The 21783-nt window shown below is 32.3% G+C and overlaps 1 protein-coding gene across 4 annotated transcripts in view; it reads left to right on the forward strand.

Moving 5' to 3' along the window:
- Positions 1-21783, forward strand: part of Dpyd (dihydropyrimidine dehydrogenase) — a 761982-nt gene that overhangs the window by 183867 nt on the left and 556332 nt on the right. For all 4 annotated transcript variants that reach the window (XM_048814504.1, XM_048814505.1, XM_048814507.1 and 1 more), the window contains exons 5-6: positions 374-570; positions 11733-11814. In XM_048814504.1, the coding sequence (XP_048670461.1) occupies positions 374-570; positions 11733-11814 (279 nt within the window). The remainder of the gene's footprint in view (positions 1-373; positions 571-11732; positions 11815-21783) is intronic.

A 21783-nucleotide genomic window follows, 5' to 3' on the forward strand; every position in this document is an offset into this window, starting at 1 on the left:
GCATTCTACTACTGACGTAGAATCCTACCACATGCACACATAGGTTGTTAAGTATTTATTTTGGAGGCATAAAAAAATGTACTGAGGATGAGCTCAGAGGATGAGCATCTTAACTTGACCTAGAGGTAGGAGTAAGGAAGGTGAATCAGAAATTCTTTCTAGAGGAAAAATTCTAGAAAGAAATTTCAAAAATTGAGAGTTGGGCCATAAATTCTCATCTACTTCATATAATATAACTTATGTGTCATTTTTATGCTAAAAAGGTAATGTTCATTGCTAATTAAAACACTAATAGAGATGAAGCATTAAAAATGTGTTTGAGAATGTAAAATTTAATTTCAAATTTTAATCATGGCAATTGATTTCTCCATAGGTGTTCAAAGTGATGAATATCCCACAGATCAGAAATCCTTCTCTGCTACCCCCAGAAAAAATGCCTGAATCCTATTCTGCAAAAATTGCTCTTTTTGGTGCTGGTCCTGCCAGTATAAGTTGTGCTTCTTTTCTGGCTCGATTAGGCTACTCTGACATTACTATATTTGAAAAACAAGAATATGTTGGTGGTTTAAGGTAATGCCTACATTTATTTCATGTTTGTAATGTCAAAAATGATACAGTAAAACAATTATGAATATTGTTGGTGCATAGTCATGTAGAAACTTGAGCTCACAGATGGCATTTTAAATGTTCTTATTCCAAATGCTCAAAATTTGATTATGTTCTTTACTATAAAATTTGCAGTTGGCTTTCAGCAATATTTAAGTATTTCTCTGTCTAGTTCTGTGGGTTTGAGACAAATTTCTGGGAAACATTTTTTTATTATAGGAACAAACCATAGAAAAATTATTGTTCTATCCCTGAAAATCTTTTCTTTAATGGAAGTATATCTGAAAATCATGGATATTATAAATGAGGGAAACCTGGCTCCATAGCATATTGGACCATTAATTTTGTTGTCTAGATAAACATGTCCTACTCACATATTTTCAGTGTAAAATTTCCATAGTCTTGCATTTGATTATAATTTTTCTCAGAATCTCCTAGAAATGTTCTATTTAAATGTACATATTTGTAGGGTCTAAACAAGTAATAGCTTTGTAATATTAAATATTACTAGTATTACTATTGTAAGGTAGGATTCACTCACATAGTCATTTTAATTCCAGATGGTTTCATACATAGAAATGGAAGATGTTCACTTTGTATGAGTGACTTTCCAGTGTTTTAATCAAGCTTTAAAAATGGAGGGTTTTTTGTTTTTATTGTTCTTGTTTAAAGTAAATGGAATCTTGGATATGTATTATATTTATTATCATAAAGAAATAAAATGCATTATTAGTAAGGAGTAAGGAGTGGATATTCCTTACGTATATAATCATTTTTTATGTTATTTTTTCAAAGTGTGTAATGTGACCATTTAGAATATCTATTTATGAACTTAACATTTTTACATTTTTGTGGCTACAAAATTATTTGATAGACAATAATTTATCCTGTTTAATTATCATAAAATAAGTTTAATTACATTATGACTAAAGTTTGTGATGTTTCTTATGTTTTCTGACATTCATAAATATGTGGTAGTAAACGTACAAATTTCAATATCAGTTAACCCAACATAATAAGAAATTATTGATGTTTTGTTTTATTTATACAATATTTTGGTATATTTATTGATATAAATATTGATATTTAAGCTGCTGTTAATATAAAACTAGCTATCAAACAAAGTATCACATACTAGGAAAACATTTTAGAGAGGCTGTGAAGCATATAACCTAATTGTCAAGTAACAAGTATTTTTCTGTGTGGATGTTTTTTTCTGTCAACTTTAAGAGACTGCATATATTTTATGAATTTTTCTAGGAAATAAAATAATGAATTATTTTGGTGGAGGATATACACCAACTTTTAAAATGTCATTTTAATACAGTTTATTAACTGGGAAAAATCTATTAACAATCTATGTATAAGTATTGTGAGTTTTTTCCACAGTCATACACAACAGGAAGTATGTGAGTGAATTTAAAAAATGTAAGCTTAATTGTTGTATAACCTTGTAGATTAGTTAATATCTCTTTGCCCCTTAATTACATTTTTGCAAAAAGCTTAAAACAGGCATGTTTGTGAATTATTATGTGTTGCCAATTTTAGTAGATGATTATAGTTTTAAAGATCTCTATATTTATTTTTCACTCAAATATATAGACATTACTAAATTGTACAAATTGGCACTAAAACTGTGTTGTCTATATTTGCTGTTATATTTTTAGACTGCCCTGTATTAGTAACCAAACGTGTATTTTGTTGTTGTTGTTTTAAAATTTTATTTTCTTTCTTTTGCTTTTGATTCTTCCCAGTATAAAGACAATATGAAATGCTTATTAATCAGTCTCATGTGTACTGTCCCATGGTAGAAGTATTCTGTGTCATTGCTATGAATTATAAAAACTGATATGAAGTTAGCCAGAATTAAAACTGTTAAACTTTCCTGTTAATTTATTTTCCTACTTCCAGATGCCTTTCATTCTCTTGTTTCTTCCAAGTGGCTAAAAAATATTAAATTAGATTTGTATTTGAAATCGATTACTTAAAGAGGTGATGTCAGGTTTTATCTTTCCATCTCCTTTGCATCCAAATAGATTCTTTCATCCCTGGTGACTTAGTATCACAACCACTTTTTTAAAAAAAATCGCTAGTTAAAGATATCCAGCATTCAATCCCTATTGTATTGAATACAATCAATAAAGTATTTTTTATACTTCAACAAATTAATTAAATATTCAGTATCTTGCTTTTTCCCAAACATGTATTCTTTTTTAAACATGAATTTTAAAGTGTTGAAAGGACTTGAAAGCATGATATTCAAGATAAAAGGTTGTTAAGAGATTGTTAACTATGCATGTATAGTGTACATACACCCATGCTTTCTAATTTTTTTAATTTAAAATTAATATTTTTTTTATTATGGCTTTTGTGCTAGGTAGAATTGTCAGGCCAATACTGTCCTTTGCTTCATTTTTTCAAATATTTCAGTGTTTTCATCATATCTATTGCATTTCATATTGCTTGTCAATAAATAAAAATGTGGTTTTGGGTAAATATTTATTTAATAGGAAATACTTTAATAACATGTATGATATAATACAAATTTAAAGCTAGTAACTGTCCAATAATGAAGAAAATTTCTGAAAAAAAAATGAAAATTTTGCTTTAAAAGAATAGAAAGTATAGGAAGTTGTAAGTAAATTCTATTACACATAAGAAACATGAGCATTCTCTATTATCTCACATCTTTTCATTTTAGTTTTATTCTAATTTGTTATATATGACAGCAGAATGCATTACAGCTCATATTACACATATAGAGTATAATTTTTCCTATCTCTGGTTGTATACAAAGTATATTCACACCATTCATGTCTTTATACATGTACTTAGTGTTCCAGACCTTAAACTATACTACAGAGCAACAGTAACAAAAATAGCATGATATTGGCACAAAAATAAACTGGTAGACCAATGGTACAGAATAGAGAGCACAGAGACTAATCCACATAATCACAGTCATCTTATATTAGAGAAAGGGACCAAAAACAAACATTGAAGAAAAAATAGCCTCTTCAACAAATGGTACTGGGAAAACTGGAAATCCATATGCAACAAAATGAAATTAAATCCCTATCTCTCCCCATGCACAGAAACATGAGCATTCTAAGGCATTTTTTTTTTCATGCTCTCTGTTTTGAAGGATTTATCGTTGCCACAAGAAAAAATTTCAAAGACTTAAATTGTTAAAATAATACAGAAGAAAAAATGTTTTCATGAGCACAACAAACATGGGCAATAATTTTTCCTATCAAACTCTGTTTTCTATCCTTTTATCCTCCTTCTCACCATGCAGTCTTCAAGCATAATATTATTTATTTTTTTCACTTCCCGTTACTAACTACAGGCAAATTACTTATACTCTATATCTTGCCTGGATTCTCTCTGTGATTCTCTTCACCATAAACTTCACCATAATAATGTTGCTCCTCTTTGTGAGCTTGCCATCTCAAAGGTTGCCATCACTAAAAATATAGGAACTATCTTGATTACTCTTCAATACGATGGCATGTATATTTTGTGAATACTTCTTAAGTGTCTTCTTTCACTTTCTTCTCTATGATGTCCTTTACATCGTATATATCTGTAGGTTTTTTGGCTTCCTGATTTGTCTTTTCAAAGCCATTTTTTTTTTAGTTTCTGAATCTAATTATAAGTCCATCTATTTGAAATCTTCCAATAACTCCCCCTAATGTAAACAGAACAAAATCCACTAGTTATAGAAAGTCCTCCATAATCTGATATTCACATGTTTAACCCTTCCTTTTTTTCTTTCCTTCCTTCCTTTAATATAGTATAAGACCAACTATATGCTGATCATTCTGGCACTAGAATTATTATAAGTGAGTAAGAAAAAGTGCCTAGTCTTGTGGGGTATATATTCTAGTGATGTAGAGATATATAACAAATGAATAATAAACCAAATATTGACTGTATCGGGTGATTTTTAAATGCAAGGAGTCTTTTTTAAGATGATAGTTTTGATGAGGGACAGAAGAAAATGGTGGAATAAGTACCCTTTCCTGATCATCTCCCTGCAAAAACATCAATTTCAACAACTTGATGTATTCTTGCCATTCTGACAGGAGTAAGATAAATCTTAGAGTAGTTTTCATTTGCATTTCTCTAATTGATAGAGATGTTGAACACTTTTTCATATATTTGTTGATCAATTGTATTTCTTCTTCTGTGAAGTGTCTATTTAGTTCCTTAGCCCATTTGTTGATGGGATTATTTGTTTATTTGGTGTTGAATTTTTTTAGTTCTTTATATATCCTAGAGATCAATGCTTTATTGGAGGTGGAGGTGGTAGAGATTTTCTTTCAATCTGTAGGCTGTCTCCTCACATTATTGTTTTCTTGGCTGAGAAAAAGCTTTTTAATTTGAATCCATCCCATTTATGAATTCTTGATTTTGCTTCTTGAGCTTTAGAAGTCTTGTTAAGGAAGTCAAATCCTAGGCTGAAATGGTGAAGATTTGGGCCTATTTTTTCTCCTATCAGCACAGGGTCTCTGTTCTAGTGCTTAAAATCTTTGATCCGCTTTGAGTTGATTTTTGTGCTTGTGAGAGATAGAGGTTTAATTTCATTTTGCTACATATGGATTTCCAGTTTTGCCAGCACTATTTATTGAACAGACTATCTTTTCTCCAGTGAATGTTTTTGGCACCTTTGTCTAGTATGACATAACCATATTTATGTGGGTTTGTCTTTTAACAAGAAAGCATACTTTTTGGTTTGGCTATGGTTGTCTTGATGGTGACAGGAATATGCTTTGGTCTATGGTCTTCCATTTAAAACATTAGAAATTTCTTTTTAGTTGACTTGGGCCTTCTTCAATATTTTGTATCATTGTCTTTAATAAAGAAGAATCTTTAACAAGTTCTGTCACCTTGTTTTTGTTCTTCCTAATCTTAGCTGGTAGAATGTGACATGCTTGAAATGCATGCAGTAGCAGTCATGAATTTTATACCTTTGTAGTCCTTAATCACTTTTGTATTGTTTCCAGGTTAATTTCTCACCTTGGCCACTTGCTGACAACATTGGCAGTAAATTTTGTATGCTTAGGGGCTATGATGAACAAAAAAATATAAAATTAAACCAAGAACAAATAAAATGGTGGGATTGAGAGTTAGGGTAACATGGGATATATGAGGCTATTGGCAGTTTAATATGGCATACTGTTTTAGGGTAAACTTTATTTTTTGAGATGGTGTCTCATTATGTTACTGAGGTTGGTCTAAAATTCTGGAACTCAGGTGGTGCTCCTTCAGCCCTCTATGTAGCAGGGACTAGAAATAACATAAATCACCACACCTGACTAGTAACTTTTTAATAAGTAGAAGTAAACTCTAGTAGAGATAAAAATATGGCATAGTAAATACATAGGCCAGTAAAATAGTGGTTTATAGTTATCAAGTATTATGGACTATACATAATTGTATGTAGTATATTTTTATATGATTTGCATCATGCTAACTTTGACCAATATCACCAGAAACATGATTAATGAGTTATGTTATGAAATTTCAATGTCTTTGACATTACTAGATGGAATTTTTCAGTTCCATTGTAATCCTTTATGGTCATTATCATGTGCAGGCATAGAGAATTTGAATATTCTTAACAGTAGACTACCCAGTTGAAAACTTATAGACCAGGGGACAGTGTCCAAAGTGCTGAGGAAACTTAGGAACACTGCACCCAGCAGTTCCACTTGAGAACACTGCACCCAGCAATTCAATCTTTTTGAAGTGACAGAGAAGTAAAAACGTTCCCAGTTAAGTAAAAGCTGAAGATGTTCATCATTACCAGATCAGGCTTACAAAAATTGCTAAAGGGAGTTCTGTATCTCAAAGAAAATAGTGGTAATGAGTAACATGAAAATATTAAGAATTACAAAACTTACTCATAAAAGTAATACAATAAAATTGAGAATATTCTCATTATGTAATGATGGGATAGAAATCACTATCTTTAGTATATAGATTAAAAGTCAAAAATAGTAAAAAACAACCTACAGTGATTTGTTAAATGTATATGGAACATAAAATGATATAAATTGTTGTATCCAAAAATCAAAATGTGTGGTGACATATACTTAAGGGATAGAGTATTGTGTGTGTGCATGTGTGTGTGTGTGTGTGTGTGTGAGAGAGAGAGAGAGAGAGAGGGAGGGAGGGGGGGAGATCATTGTTAACAGCTTAAAATAACCTAACTATAAGATGCTATTTGTAAGCCTCATGGTAACTACAAAGCAAAACCTATAATGTGTACAATAAAATAGAAAGCAAAAACTCAAAAGATATTCATAGAGAAAAATCACATTACCACAAAGGAAAATATAGAGATAAAAAAAGGAAGAAAAAAATTAACAAAACAATCAACATAATGACAAAATTCTTGATAGTGCTTACCTATCAATGATCACGTTGAATATAAATGTTTTATATTCTGTAGTTAAAATACACAGTAGCTAAATGAATGAAAATAACAGCAAGTAGACTCAATGCTGTTTATAAGAGGCTTATTGGTAAGGACAAATGCTGAAAAGTAAAAGAGTGGAAAAAGAGTTTATGTGCAAATGGAAACCAAAAAGAGCAGGGGTGACTATAATGATATCAGATGAAATGAACTTCAAGTCAAAACTTTAAATAGATACAAATACATCATTATATAATGATACAGGGGTTAATTCAGCAAAATGATATGATAATTTTAAGTATATATGTGCCCAAAGCAGTAGCACTCAAATACAAACAAATATGAATAGTACTAAAGGAAGAGACAAATGACTGCAACTCCTCACTTTCAGTGAAGAACAGATTATATAAACAAAAGTTCATCAACAAAAATCAGATATATATTGCACTGTAGACATATACTGATCCTATTGAGGGTAATAAGCTCAAAGAAGAAATGAAAGACATCAGATTGGAAAGAAAATTATATTGTCCCTGTCTACGAATGACTTGGTCTTATAATATATTGAAAAACCCCAAAGACCACACCAAAAACCTGTTAGATTTAATAAACAAATTTAGTAAAATTGGAGGATATGAAATCAGTATACAAAAATCAATAGCATTTCTATACACTCACAGCCAGCTATCTGAAAAACATCAAGAAAGTGATTTCACTTATAATATTTATGAAATAAATACCCAGGAATATATCTAATTAAAGATATGAAAGATCTTTAAAAGTAACATGACAAAACATTGCTGAAAGAAAGGGAAAAGGATATACGTAAAAAATAAAAAGACATCCCAGGTTCATGAATTGGAAGAATAAGTATTGTTAAAATATCCATATAACAAACAATCTACAGATTCAATGCAATCCCTGCAAAATACCAATAATTACTTTTCACAAAAAATAAAGAAAATCCTGAATTTTATATGGAACCACAAAGGATTCTGTGCATTCAAAGTAAACTTGAGGGAAAATAATAAAGTTGAATTCATCACACTAACTTCAAAATATTGTACAAAGTCAACGTAATTCAAGCAGCATGGTTTTAGCATAAAATAGCACACAGGCAGTGGAACTAGGGAGGCCAGGAATAAATCCACATATTTACAGCCAACTGGTCTTCAGAAAAGGTGCCATGATCACTCAATAGGAGAAGGACAGTCTTTAATAAAGGGTGTTGGGAAAATTGGGTATCCACAGGCAGAAGAATGAAAATAGACCCCTGTCTCTTAAAAGTTACAAAACCACCTTGAGATAAAGACTTAGATGTAAATCCATAGAACATGACACCACTACCAGAAAACATAGGGAAAAAGTTCCATGGAGTAATAATTCCTACATATGACCTCAAAAGCAAAGGAACAAAACCAAAAAAGAGAAAAAATGACATAAAAATTAAAAGCTTCTGCACACCAATGAAACAGTTAACAACAGAGTTAATGGAGAAAATAACGAAAACTACATATTTGGCAAGGGGTTTTTGCCAAAACTTGTACATAAGGAACTAATAGCTAGAAATCAAATGATTCTATTTTTGAAATGTGCTAAAGACCTGAGTAGACATCCTTAAAAGAAGACATATAGATGACAACCAGGAGTTTTAATGAACTTCTTTTTACTGATATAAAGTTGAAATGAGGTATCACCTCATGCTTTGTAGAATGATTACTATTTAAAATATTAAAGATAGCAAGTATTAACAAGAATGTGGGCAAAAGGGAACCCTTGTCACCCTCTTGTGGAAATTTGATTAGTATAGTCATTATGGGAAATAATATGGAGCTTACTCAAAAACCTAAAAATATAGTATAGCAATACCACTATACTAATTAAATATTCAAAGAAATTAAAATTAATATGTCAAAGATATATCTTCACTCCTATATTTATTATAGGACTGTTCACAGTAGCCAAGGCATGATTCCAGCTTCTGTCCATCCACAAATGAATATATATAAAAATGTAGTAAATACATGCAATTGAACACTCTTAATTTATTAAAAAATGATATTTTATCATTTGTGACAATATAGATGGACCTGAAGAATATTAATTGAAATGTTTTATGGACAACATATCAAATGCTGCATAATGTCATTTATATAAGGAATCTAAAAATGTTAATCTGATAGGAGAGAGCAGAATGGTGATCTCCACAGGCTTGGGTGGTTAGGGAGAGTAGGAGATAGGAAGATGTTAATTGCAGGCAGTAGGAGGAGTTTTAAAAAGTGTCTAGAATAGGCAAATCTGTAGAGACAGAAAGTAGTTGAGTAATTGAATGGGGGCAGGAGATTGAGAGAAGAGGATTGGAGGAGAGGCAGGGAGAGAAATGGGGGATGGTTTCTAACAATTATGGGATTTCTTTTTTATTTTTTTTCATTTGGATGATGAAAATATTCTAAAATTGATTGTGGTGATGGTTTCATAACTATGAGCATATGAAAAATCATTGGATTGTACACTGAAGTGGATAAATTATATGATATGTGAATTATATCTCAATAAAGCAGTTTTTTCAAAAAAGGAAGTATGCCAGAAAATCAATTTATAAAACATGATCTTTACTGTAATAAATGAAAATGAAAAATAGCACTTTTAGTAGTGTATTTAGCATATTAGTTGCCCAGAATACATTATTTTAAATATGCTTATCCTCTAGTCCATTCAACAAAATTAAAAATAAAACAAAATGTTTTAAACATTAATATTAAAACACTTTAATATTAAAGACAGTTCACACTGTCACTATTTTAAATTTAAATACAAATAAAAACTTTTTGTGGTCATGCAAAATGACAGAATTGAAGTAATTTACATTGTAGCATGTGCTACTCTTTCATGAATTTTGGATCAATTGTCCAAATATTGGTATATACACTATCACAAGGGGGAAGGCTGTTTGATACCTTCAGGGAGTGGGAATGAGAAGCATTTGTATATGAATCAGCAAGAACCTGTGGCAGCTGTTAACTAGAGATCTCCAAATTAAAATCCTTGTGGAACACAATATTACTGAAGAATGAATAACAAAAACAGGGCAATTTAAAACTTTCATATATGGTAGTAAAACTCTATGGAAACTGTAGTGAGTGTTTTGAATTTTATCACTGCATTGGTTAAATGACTAACTCATAAAAATAATACAAATCAGGCTCATTTTATTAAGTTTTATAATTTTGTTGTCTTAGTTTGCTCTCTTAGTTTGTTGTAAGACATGCTGAGAAAGGTGATTCTCTCACACTTATGCATTTATCATATGTACCAATCATGGGGACTCCATGGTTTCAGGGCAACATGGAGTTCCAAGTAGACCTCCTAATGCCCCTGCAAACTGGATCCTCGTGTTCTCTGGTTTCTCAGTGTTCAAAGTACAGTGATACAGACCATGACTGTTCCTTCTTTATTACTGACGTTTCTTCCAGGTTAGACAGGACCTTCTTTCTTTTTTCTGGCCAAAAGAAAAGTTGTTTCTGCTTCTTATAACTTGCTATTTTAGTTATTTTAAAAATCAATGTCATTGGCTGCACTAGTGCCACCTACCCACGCACCTCCCCACCACCACACACATATGCTAGTGATATATTTTTTTTTAATCCCTACTCTTTCTTTTAGGTCCCATAAAAATCTCAGATTAGGGTTTAGCCATAGGAAGATATACAACCTCACAATAGCTCTGGCCTTATTTAAGATCCTCATTTGGCTCTACTTGGTTTGCTTGGCTCTAGCTTTTTATTTATGGCCCATTGTTTTCATCAGACCTTGATTTTAGTCCATTTTTAAAATCTGCCATAGAGCCTCATGTTGTTTGTGTCCACATACAACCCATAATAGTTAGGAATATTTCTGCTTAGTATTTGAAGGCAGCACTTTCTGTGGCGCTCACAGCCTTCTGAAGAACCTAAAAAGAAAACCGGGGTGGAGTTCATAGGACAGCCTAGGAGAGACTCATCTCTCCTCTAGACCCAAATTCATTCTTAGATTTAATCTTATATTCCTAGCTAGATGGAAAAATTGTGTAGTGTAGGGCTTTCATTTCATACTGTTTAATATTTGGTATGTTTGGTAGCATTGTGCTTGGTACCTTGTTGAGTGTTTGAAATTCGGAAATTAATTTAGTAGTCAAGTTCTTGTGTCTTACTAGTATACTACTAGTATTCTAAATTGTATTCTAAACAAACAGCATGGTAATACATAGTTTCATGTTAGAATTTCAAAAATTTATATGTCTATTTTTTCAAAGTATATTAGTGTGTTTGTATATATGTGTGCTTGTGTAGATGAAACCTTACATATATTTTAAATTAATTTTTACTTTTTAAAATTGTATTATCTTAGGTCTTCATAGAATTGTTATTAAATAAATCAATAAATATTGAATTACAAGTATTGAAATTGCTTTTGACCAATTTTATATTGTTTATAACTGATTATAATTCATTTTTTTTATATCAGTTTCTATTCTAGCTTAAGTTCATGTATCATTTTGCCATAGCATGCACGTATGCTCACATTATGTGTTATTTAAATAAACTTAGGAGAGAGGCTTATTCCCTTAATACTGATCAATAAAGGTATATTGCACTTTTTAGATTGGTAAATTTCTACTAATGCTGATGCTTATTTTTTTTTCTTTCTTTTTTTCTTTTTTTAGCACTTCTGAAATTCCTCAGTTCCGGCTGCCGTATGATGTAGTGAATTTTGAGATTGAGCTTATGAAGGATCTTGGTGTAAAGGTGAACAAAAAAATATATGTGTTTATTTCTCAAAAATCAAGAAGGAAGCTCTACACTAAGGATTAACAGCAAATGTCATGCATTTTAGGAAAGAACAATTAAAAGCTACACCAGGCAGAAGCAGAAAGATGCTTCCCTTTGCTTAGGGCATTTGTCTGTCTTCTGTCTGAATGCCACTAGCCTGGAAAAGGGCAATCAATAGTTCTCATCTGGCACGCCTGCATGTGATTAATTGTCTGTAAGAAACAAATTCCTAAATTGCTTTAGGGTTTCGGTGCAGCTAATAGAAGGATTTGGATTCTTTAATCACATTTTTTTTTTCATGCAAGTTGTATGCACTCTGAAGCAGTATTCCACAATTTGGAACAATATTTCTTTGAGAGGTTTATTTATTATATGCATCATGTCATCATTGTTAATGTAATAATTCTTTCTGAACATGAGCAGTAAATTAATAGGGTAGAAAGCAAAATATTTTATTGTTTTGAAAGAAAATACTGTGTTGTTTTACAGATGGTCAAAATGTTTACACATTGTACTTTCAGAATATAGCTGTAGATAATCCTCTTTTAATCAACAAAGAGTTTTTACTCTGGCTTTTAATTCAACATGCTACTATTTGTCTCAAAAATTTTAATTTTTCATATAACACAATAGACAAATAATGTACCATGATTTTCATAATACATTCTATAAATATATTCAGAAAATATTTTGAAAAGTAATTGACAAATTACTTATGGATCTTACATTTACTACTAAAACACTAAATTAAGCAATAAAATGGGAAGCACTCATAACAGTGTTTTGTACTTTAATACTTACATTTGCATTTTGTTCAACAGTGGTTGGGTTGGGCAAATTTTCACATGTAGTTCTAGACAAAAAGTTCAATAGCAAAAATAGTGTATATATTCACAACTTTATGAAAACCAAGTGTTCAAAACACACAATTTAATGATCATTGTTTACAAAAGTAAATTCTTTAAATGTCGTTCAGTTTGAATTTAATTTCTTAATTCTCATTAAATAAAGAAATACTATTGAACCTTCAAACTAATATACTTAGTGTTACTACCAATGATGGGTGAATCATAAATTACTTTAGGCATATAAAATTTATCTAGTAAGTAATTGAAAATTGCATCCAGTTTTCTCAGGACCAGATATGTTACATAAATCAGAGCATACACATTCTTTGTATTTGAAAACTTAAAAGTATAGAAATAGACAATATATTGAGTATAGAAAATATATATTTTAGTTATATTTACTTTTTAATTTTATGGTTTGGTGGCTTTGGCAAAGTCAATATCTTTAGTAGCCATTATTAGTATCTCTTCAAAAATATTCTACTACCATTTGGCCAAAATAGAAATATATCTGTTTATGTAAGTGAGGAGTATCTCTATAACTATAAGAATCTGATAGCATAGATTGCTTTGGGAAGCTGTAGGAAGAAATTTTCACCATTTTGTATATTTGAATTTTAAACCCTATGAATTTATTGCATTATTGAGAAGAAATGAGAACCTACAGACGTTAAGAATATTTGTTTAGTCACATCTTAGATTGTTCTAAGATGTGAAGAAGAGAGTAGTCAAACTAGTTTTGTGAACAGTGAATTGTATATATATTTCTGAGGAGAGGAAAGCAGAGAGACTCTTGTTCACTTTGATTTCTCAAATCCACCGATGAGGTACCCTCCCTGCTTTTACGGCCGATTGACTTTAGCCCTTTCAGGTACATTTTTAATAGTGGTTGGCACTTGCAGGCACTTGTCAACCCCTTTCTATTTTCACCCAGATTCTTCTTGTCATCTGCCACTCAACTAACATGCATTTAAAACTCAACAATAATTTCCCGGCACTAATATGATATTTTCTTTGAGTTCATACTCTTTGACTCCTGTGTATCTTCAGATTCATAAATCCATATTTGTATGTGTGAGTGTGTGTGTGTGTGTATATATATTTGGTTTTCAAGGTCTGGCATTATCTTGTTGATTCTTTTCCTTTTATTCTAATAGGTTTGTTTTATTTTTTCAGTAAATAATTATTCAGAATTTACTTTTGATAAATCATGAGTCAAAGATAGAACTATCTGTAACCATAATTTTTTTGAACTTGAATCCTGTATTCTTAGTAGTTTAAAAATATATCCATCATCCAAAATATAAAGTAATCATATCTAGAAGAGATCAACTCTTAGCTGGGCCCAGTGGTGCACACCTGTAGTCCCAGCAGCTCTGGAGCCTAAGGCAGGAGGATCATGAGTTCAAAGCCAGCCCCTTAGCAAAAGTGAGGCCCTAAGAAACTCAGTGAGTCACTGTATCTAAATAAAATACAAAATATGGCTGGGGATGTGGCTCAGTAGTCTAGTGTCCCCAAGTTCAATCCTTAGTACCCTCACCAGAAAGAAAAAAAAGAGTTTAACTCTTTATATTCAATTCCAACTATATCCTTTAGCTAAATTTCCTATTGAATAATTTTAGTTTATTTCATATTTAATAGTGATGATTTTCTTCAGTTTAAAACGAATATTTCAAGGCAAATATTATATCACTAACAATGAGAATTTTATGTATTTATGTTATTTTTTTCTTTCATTAATTCAATGACTACAATGTCTAACATGTTAAAAAAGTATGCGAAATATGATTCTTATCCTTGTCTCTGAGACAGATTTTAAATCTCTCTCATCAGAATATTTTTTTCTATTTTTACCAAAATTTTATCTCTTTTAAAACAATTCTAATGAAGGGCATTAAATTTTCAACTACCATTTTAAAAACTTCTGTACAGTTATACATTGAATTGTATTAATCTTTGTTTTTCTGAAATATATTGAATTTTCACCATATTTTATTTTTTCTTGAATTGCAAAATTAGATTTGTTTTTAAAATTAAAATTTTATTTTTCATTTATACTTGTGTAGTGAATATTAGATCTAGAAATATTATGGATAGTAGTAAATAGTTATTTATGTCCTTACAGAGTTTCAAAGCTAGGGGGTGTATTTTTATTCTGTTTTGCTACAGTTTTTATTTGTTCTCTTTGTGAATTTTATGATAGAGTTGTGCTAACCTTAATTAAAATAAACTTCCAAGCATTTCATTATTTTATAATTGATAAGGATATTGTCATGAAACAAAACTTTTTTATTAAGCATAAAATTTTTGTGTTTGAACCTCAGAGACTTTTTAGAGAAAGAGATAGAACTTTGATCATTAAAAAAAATTTCCAAGGTTATTAATCTCTTTCACCGCTTTTATTCTTTTATCACTGTTTTAGGTCAATGTAGCTATACGTAACATTGGAGTTAATCTTGACATAATTATACAAACATAATTTCTCCAATTCAGTCCCCAGTATTTTCCTTTCTTTCTCCTCCTACCTCCACCTGTTCCCTTTCCTTTACTCTACTGATCCTTCCTCTATTTATTGAGAGTTTTATTTTTTTAATTAGTGCTTTGTGGCTGTACATATAGGTGAAATTCACTTGGTGTATTCATATATGTACATGGGATAGTTTGTTTAATTTCATTTCACTGTTCTCATGTCAATCTTAGCAATATATATTTTCCTAGAAATGCAAATGATTTTATTCTCTTTTGATGCTGAGTAATTGCTGAGTGCCATAGCCAAGTAGGAATGACGCATGGCATTTTGGTTTGAAAGGTGACCCTGCTCAGGGATTAGGGTGGCTCCAGGTTTAGGGTGGATCCTGCTGGGAATAGGGAGGCTCCAGGATTAGGGCGAATCCTGCTGCCTCAGGCGCCAGCTCTTTTGAGTTCCCGGTTGAGTTCTCCTGGGGTTCTGAGAATTGGTGCACGGAGCCAGAGCCGGGTAGAGGCAGTGTGTTCCCGGGAAGTGTGGGTAGGAAGTGTGGGTAGAGTGCCGGTGAGAGTTTGGGAATAAAGAGTTGCTGTTTGAATCTACAAGGCTGTGTGGTGGCTCGGTTATTTTGTGCTCAGTCAGACTGTGGCAAGCAATATTGCATTGTGTATATATATCACAGTTTCTTTATCCATTCATCTATTGAAAGACATCTAGGTTGGTTCCACAATTTAGCTATTGTATATTGTGCTGCTATAAACATTGATGTGACTGCGTCACTGTAGTGTGCTGTTTTTAAGTCCTTTAGATATCAACCAAGGAGTGAGATAACTGGGTCAAATGGTGGTCAAAAGATTCCATTTCAGGAATCTTCATATAGCTTTTCAGATTGGCTCCATCAACTTTCAGTCCCACCAGCAATGTAAGAGTGTGTTTTTTCCCCACATCCTCACCAACACTTATTCTTGCTTATCTTATTAATAACTGCCATTCTAATTGGAGTGAGATGAAATCTTGAGAATTTTGATTTGCATTTCTCTAATTGCTGGAGATGTTGAACATTTTAAAAAATATTTGTTGATTGCTTATACATCTTTTTCTGAAAAGTGTCTGTTCAGTTCCTTGGCCCATTTATTTATTGGGTTATTTGTTTTTTTAGTGTTAAGTTTTTTGAGTTCTTTATATCCTGGAGATTTGTGCTGTATCTGATGTGCCTGTGGTAAAAATTTGCTCCCATTCTGTAGGTTCTCTATCACCTTACTGATTATTTCTTTTGCTGAGAAGAAGCTTTTCAGTTTGAATCCATCCCATTTATTGATTATTGATTTCTTGCGCTTTAGGAATCTTGTTACAAAAGTAGGGGCCTAATCAGACATGATAAAGATTTGGGCCTGCTTTTTCTTCTGTTAAGCATAGCATCTCTTGTCTAATTCCTAGGTCCTTGATCCACTGTAAGTTGAATTTTTTGCATGGTGAGAGAGGGGCTTAATTTCATTTTGTTGCATATGGATTCCCAGTTTTCCCAGCACCATTTGTTGAACAGGCTATCTTTTCTCCAATATGTTTTTGGCATCTTTGTCTAGCATGAGATAACCATATTTATGTGGGTGTGTCTATGCGTCTTCTATTCTATGCCATTGCTCTGTTTTGGTGCCAATACCATGCCATTTTTGTTACTATTGTTCCATAGTATAGTTTATATTGTGATGTTACCTGCTTCACTCTTCTTGCTAAGAATTGCTTTGGCTATTCTGGGTCTCTTATTTTTCCAGATGAATTTCATGATTGCTTTTTCTATTTCTGTGAGGAATTTCATTGGGATTTTGCTTAGAATTGCATTAAATCTGTATAGTGTTTTTGGTAGTATAGTCATTTTGATAATATTAATTCTGCCTATGTAAGAACAAGGGTGATTCTTCTATCTTCTAAAGTCATCTTTAATTTATTTCTTTAGCATTCTGCAGTTTTCGTTGTAGTGGTCTTTCTCCTTTTTTGTTAATTTTATTTCAAATATTTTTTGAGGCTATTGTAAATGGGGTAGTTTTCCTAGTTTCTCTTTTATTGCATTTGTTACTGATGTACAGAAATGGATTTGATTTATGGGTATTGATTTTATGTACTGCTACTTTGCTGAATTCAGTTATTAGTTCTAGAAGTTTTCTGGTAGAAGTTTTCAGATCCTCTAAGTATAGAATCATGTCATTGTTGTTTTTTATTTTCTCCTCATGGAATATTTTGCCAAAGATGTTCTGTAGTGTAGGCTTTCTAGTTGTAAATTCTTTTAACTTTGTTTGTCATGGAAGGTTATTATTTCATCATTAAATCAAATCTTAATTTTGCTGGATAAAAGATTCTTGGTTGGCATCCATTTTCTTTCAGAACTTGGTATATATTATTCCAGGATCTTTTAGCTTTGAGGGTCTTGGTTGAGAGATCTGAGGAGATTCTAATTGGTTCCCCCCATCTGAGGAGATTCTAATTGGTTTTCCCCTAATCTGATTCCTTTCTCTTGTTGCTTTTAAAATTCTCTCCTTATTCTGTATGCTAGGCATTTTCATTATAATGTGCAGTGGTGTAGATCTATTGTGATTTTGTACATTTGATGTCCTATAAGCCTCTTGTAAAATTTGATTTTCCTATTTATTTTTTATGTTTGGAAAATGTTCTTAATTATTTCATTGAATAGATTGTTAATTCCTTTAGTTTGTAACTCTATGCCTTCCTCTATTCCAATAATTCTTAAATTTGGTCTTTTTCTTTTCTCCCATAATTTTCAAATGTTCTGCACATGTTTTCTTAATTATCTTCACTGTGTGGTCAACTTTATTTTTAAGATTATATATTCTGTCTTCATTGTCTGAGGTCTGTCTTCCAAGTGATCTAATCTGTTGGTGATGCTTTGAATTGAGTTTTTAATTAAATTTATTGTTTCCTTCATTTCAAGGATTTCTGGTTTTTTATTTTTTTCAAAACCTCTGTCTCCTTATTGAAGTAATCATTTGCTTCCTGTATTTGCTTATGTAGTACTTTACCAAAATGATCTTTTGTTCTCTGTGTTTGCTCTCTTTATATCACCTTAATTCACAGAACATTTTAATTAGGTACATCCTAATTAGGTACCACCATTTGACCCAGCTATTCGCCTTCTCTGACATTTCTTCTTCTGTGCTGACCATGTATTCTAATAAGGTAGTATCTTGGTTTGTTTGGATTACTTTCTTCCCTTGTTTTTTTATGTGGTTTATGTGTCTTCCCTTCTAGCAGAGCATATTTAAGGTGTTACAGTTTTTACCCCATAGATTTATTGTGTCCCTGCAGGGTTCTAATACCTCTCCTTTAAGGGGGAGAACAATATTAACAGATCCCAATACAAACCATGTACAACCTTAAACCAAATAGCTTCTATTAAGACATTTATGGTTTTGTTACAATATACATAAATTGTGAGTTTACTTATTATCTACAATATAAAGAGCAGGTTTACAAAAGGGTCTACAGTTTCTGATGGTGAACAAAGAGAGAACCAGGGGTCCAGTGTAAGATGATGGGTTAAGGATGTAGGAGGTAAGGATATAGAGTTAATATAACTTAAGAAGTGTGAAAGAGGAATCAAGAGAATTTGGCAGGAGGAAAGAGAGAAAGTGATTTTGGGAAGACAATAGAAAGAGTACAATAAACAAACATAAAAATTAAAAAAAATAAAAACTGTAAAAATAGGAGATAAAAGAACAAATGGGCCAAGGACCTGAACAGACACTTCTCAGAGGAGGACATACAATCAATCAATAAGTACATGAAAAAATGCTCACCATCTCTAGCAGTCAGAGAAATGCAAAGCAAAACCACCCTAAGATACCATCTCACTCCAGTAAGATTGGCAGCCATTATGAAGTCAAACAACAACAAGTGCTGGCGAGGATGTGGGGAAAAGGGTACACTTGTACATTGCTGGTGGGACTGCAAATTGGTGCGGCCAATTTGGAAAGCAGTATGGAGATTTCTTGGAAAACTGGGAATGGAGCCACCATTTGACCCAGCCATTCCCCTTCTTGGTCTATTCCCTAAAGACCTAAAAAGAGCATGCTACAGGGACACTGCTACATCGTTGTTCATAGCAGCACAGTTCACAATAGCAAGACTGTGGAACCAACCCAGATGCCCTTCAATAGACGAATGGATAAAAAAAATGTGGCATTTATACACAATGGAGTATTACTCTGCATTAAAAAATGACAAAATCATAGAATTTACAGGTAAATGGATGGCATTAGAACAGATTATGCTAAGTGAAGCTAGCCAATCCCTAAAATCAAATGCCAAATGTTTTCTTTGATATAAGGAGAGTAACTAAGAACAGAGTTGGGAGGAAGAGCATGAGAAGAAGATTAACATTAAACAGGGGTGAGAGGTGGGAGGGAAAAGGGAAATTGCATGGAAATGGAAGGAGACCCTCATGGTTGTACAAAATTACATACAAGAGGAAGTGAGGGGAAAGGGGAAAAAAACCAAGGGGGAGAAATGAATTACAGTAGATGGGGTAAAGAGAGAAGATGGGAGGGGAGGGGATGGGGGATAGTAGAGGATAGGAAAGGCAGCAGAATACAACAGACACTAGTATAGCAATATGTAATATAGTGGATGTGTAACTGATGTGATTCTGCAATCTGTATACGGGGTAAAAATGGGAGTTCATAACCCACTTGAATCAAAGTGTGAAATATGATATGTCAAGAACTATGTAATGTTTTGAACAACCAACAATAAAAATTAAAGGAAAAAAAATAAATAAAGTTATGAATACAAAAAAAAGAATACACAACTCAACTGTAATATACAATTATATACCCCAATTTTAGTAACTTAATCCATGAAAAGTACTTGGTTTCATAAATGTTGGGGATGTGAGGGAGAGAGAGAGAAAGAGAGAGAGAGAGAGAGAGAGAGAGAGAGAGAGAGAAAGAGAGAGACAGAGAGACAGAGAGAGAGAGAGAAGAAAAAAGAAAAGGAAAGAAAAAAGTCTCATAGGAAAATTAAAAGATTGTTTTTGTTGGAGTTCAGTATTTTTCCTGCTTCCCTTCTCATCCAATAGGTGGGGTTGTCTCTTATTTGCTTGTAGGATTATAAATCAGTACAGACACTATAGGTGATACATATGGAAGTTCCTCAAAAACTGAAAATAGATCTACCTTATGATCTAGCTGTACCACACCTTGGTATTTATCCAAAAGGATGGAAGTAAGCATACTTTAGAAATATGTGAGTGCTCATGTTTACCACAGCACAATTCACCATAGTCTAGTTATATAATCGTCTAGTTGTCTGTCAACAGATGAATGGATAAAAAATGATACATATATCCAATGGAACCCTATTTAGCCATAAAGAAGAATGCTATTATGTCTTTTTCAGGAAAATGGATAGAACTGAGCAGCATCATATTAAGCAAAATAAGTGAAATCCAGAAAGACATATGCTATATGTTTTCTCTCAAATTCTAGGGAAGAAAAAAAAAGGATCTCATGAAAGTAGAAAAGACACAAGTGTGGTATTGATGTGTTTCAGAGTTTTTAGTTATTAGCTTATCTTGCTTATCTCCTTATTATGAACTTCCAAACAGTTATATTATATTATAAAAATTAGATTTACTATCTTAAGAAGACAAAAAATGACACTCTATGATCTAGTCTAATTCATCTTGTCCCCATACTTCTCTTTCCATCCCTTGATTTGCACTTTGTGCTCCAGAAATGCTACATTTTCAGTAGACCTTTACATGCAATACCCTCTTCTTTCTCTTTGCTGATGATGCCAGCACTGCCCTTCATTCTTCCTTTAACCTCAGGAGACACAGCATAGCTGTTTTTTATGTTTCCTCTGAAAGGAGACTAGGTATGTGGTTTTTGATTAAGGTTGTTTCATCTTTTGTCCTTTCCGATCGTCATTTGTAAGAATGAGGATACTTGTAAGACTTCTTATGTCTGTTATGTGGATTGACTGAGTCAGACTACAGCAGAAGAGAGCTCTGCTTAAACACTTTGTGTGTGAGCTGCAATCATTATTATTTCACTGGTAAAAGCTTTTCATTCTCTCTAGTGCAGAGTAGAGACATTTGCTTTTAGGAACATGTTGCCTTTAGAACCCAACAAACCTGACCCGGCATTCTGCTTTCTTCTTTGTCATGGGGAATACGAGATGCAGCCATATGAAATTTCCTTTAGAAGGAATATACTGGTTCACCCCTGGCATCTGGCTCTCCATTTTAGTTGAAGTGGCTAGTCCCTGATTATAGGGTATGTCTTCCACCCTCTGGAGTTCATGTGTCTTAAAGTCTTCAGCATACTTAACATCTCTTGCTTATGCTATCTGATGTGCATGATTTTCCCAATGTAATTGATCATGATGATTTTTTGGGGGAAGTCCAGATTCCTACAGGTTACATATATTATTAGTGAAGTTGACATATTTCTGATACAAACTGTAGAGGAATATTCTTATCTATACTCCCTGAGTGTGAACTGTTGATGATTCATTTTCTAATCAGAATAGAAAAATATATGCATTCACCAAATCAATGGCCACATGCAGTTCCCCCATGGCATTATAAATTTGTCAATATCACATGTATCACAT

Source organism: Marmota marmota, unplaced genomic scaffold (assembly GCF_001458135.2).
Source record: "Marmota marmota marmota unplaced genomic scaffold, marMar, whole genome shotgun sequence".
Lineage (NCBI taxonomy): Eukaryota > Metazoa > Chordata > Mammalia > Rodentia > Sciuridae > Marmota > Marmota marmota.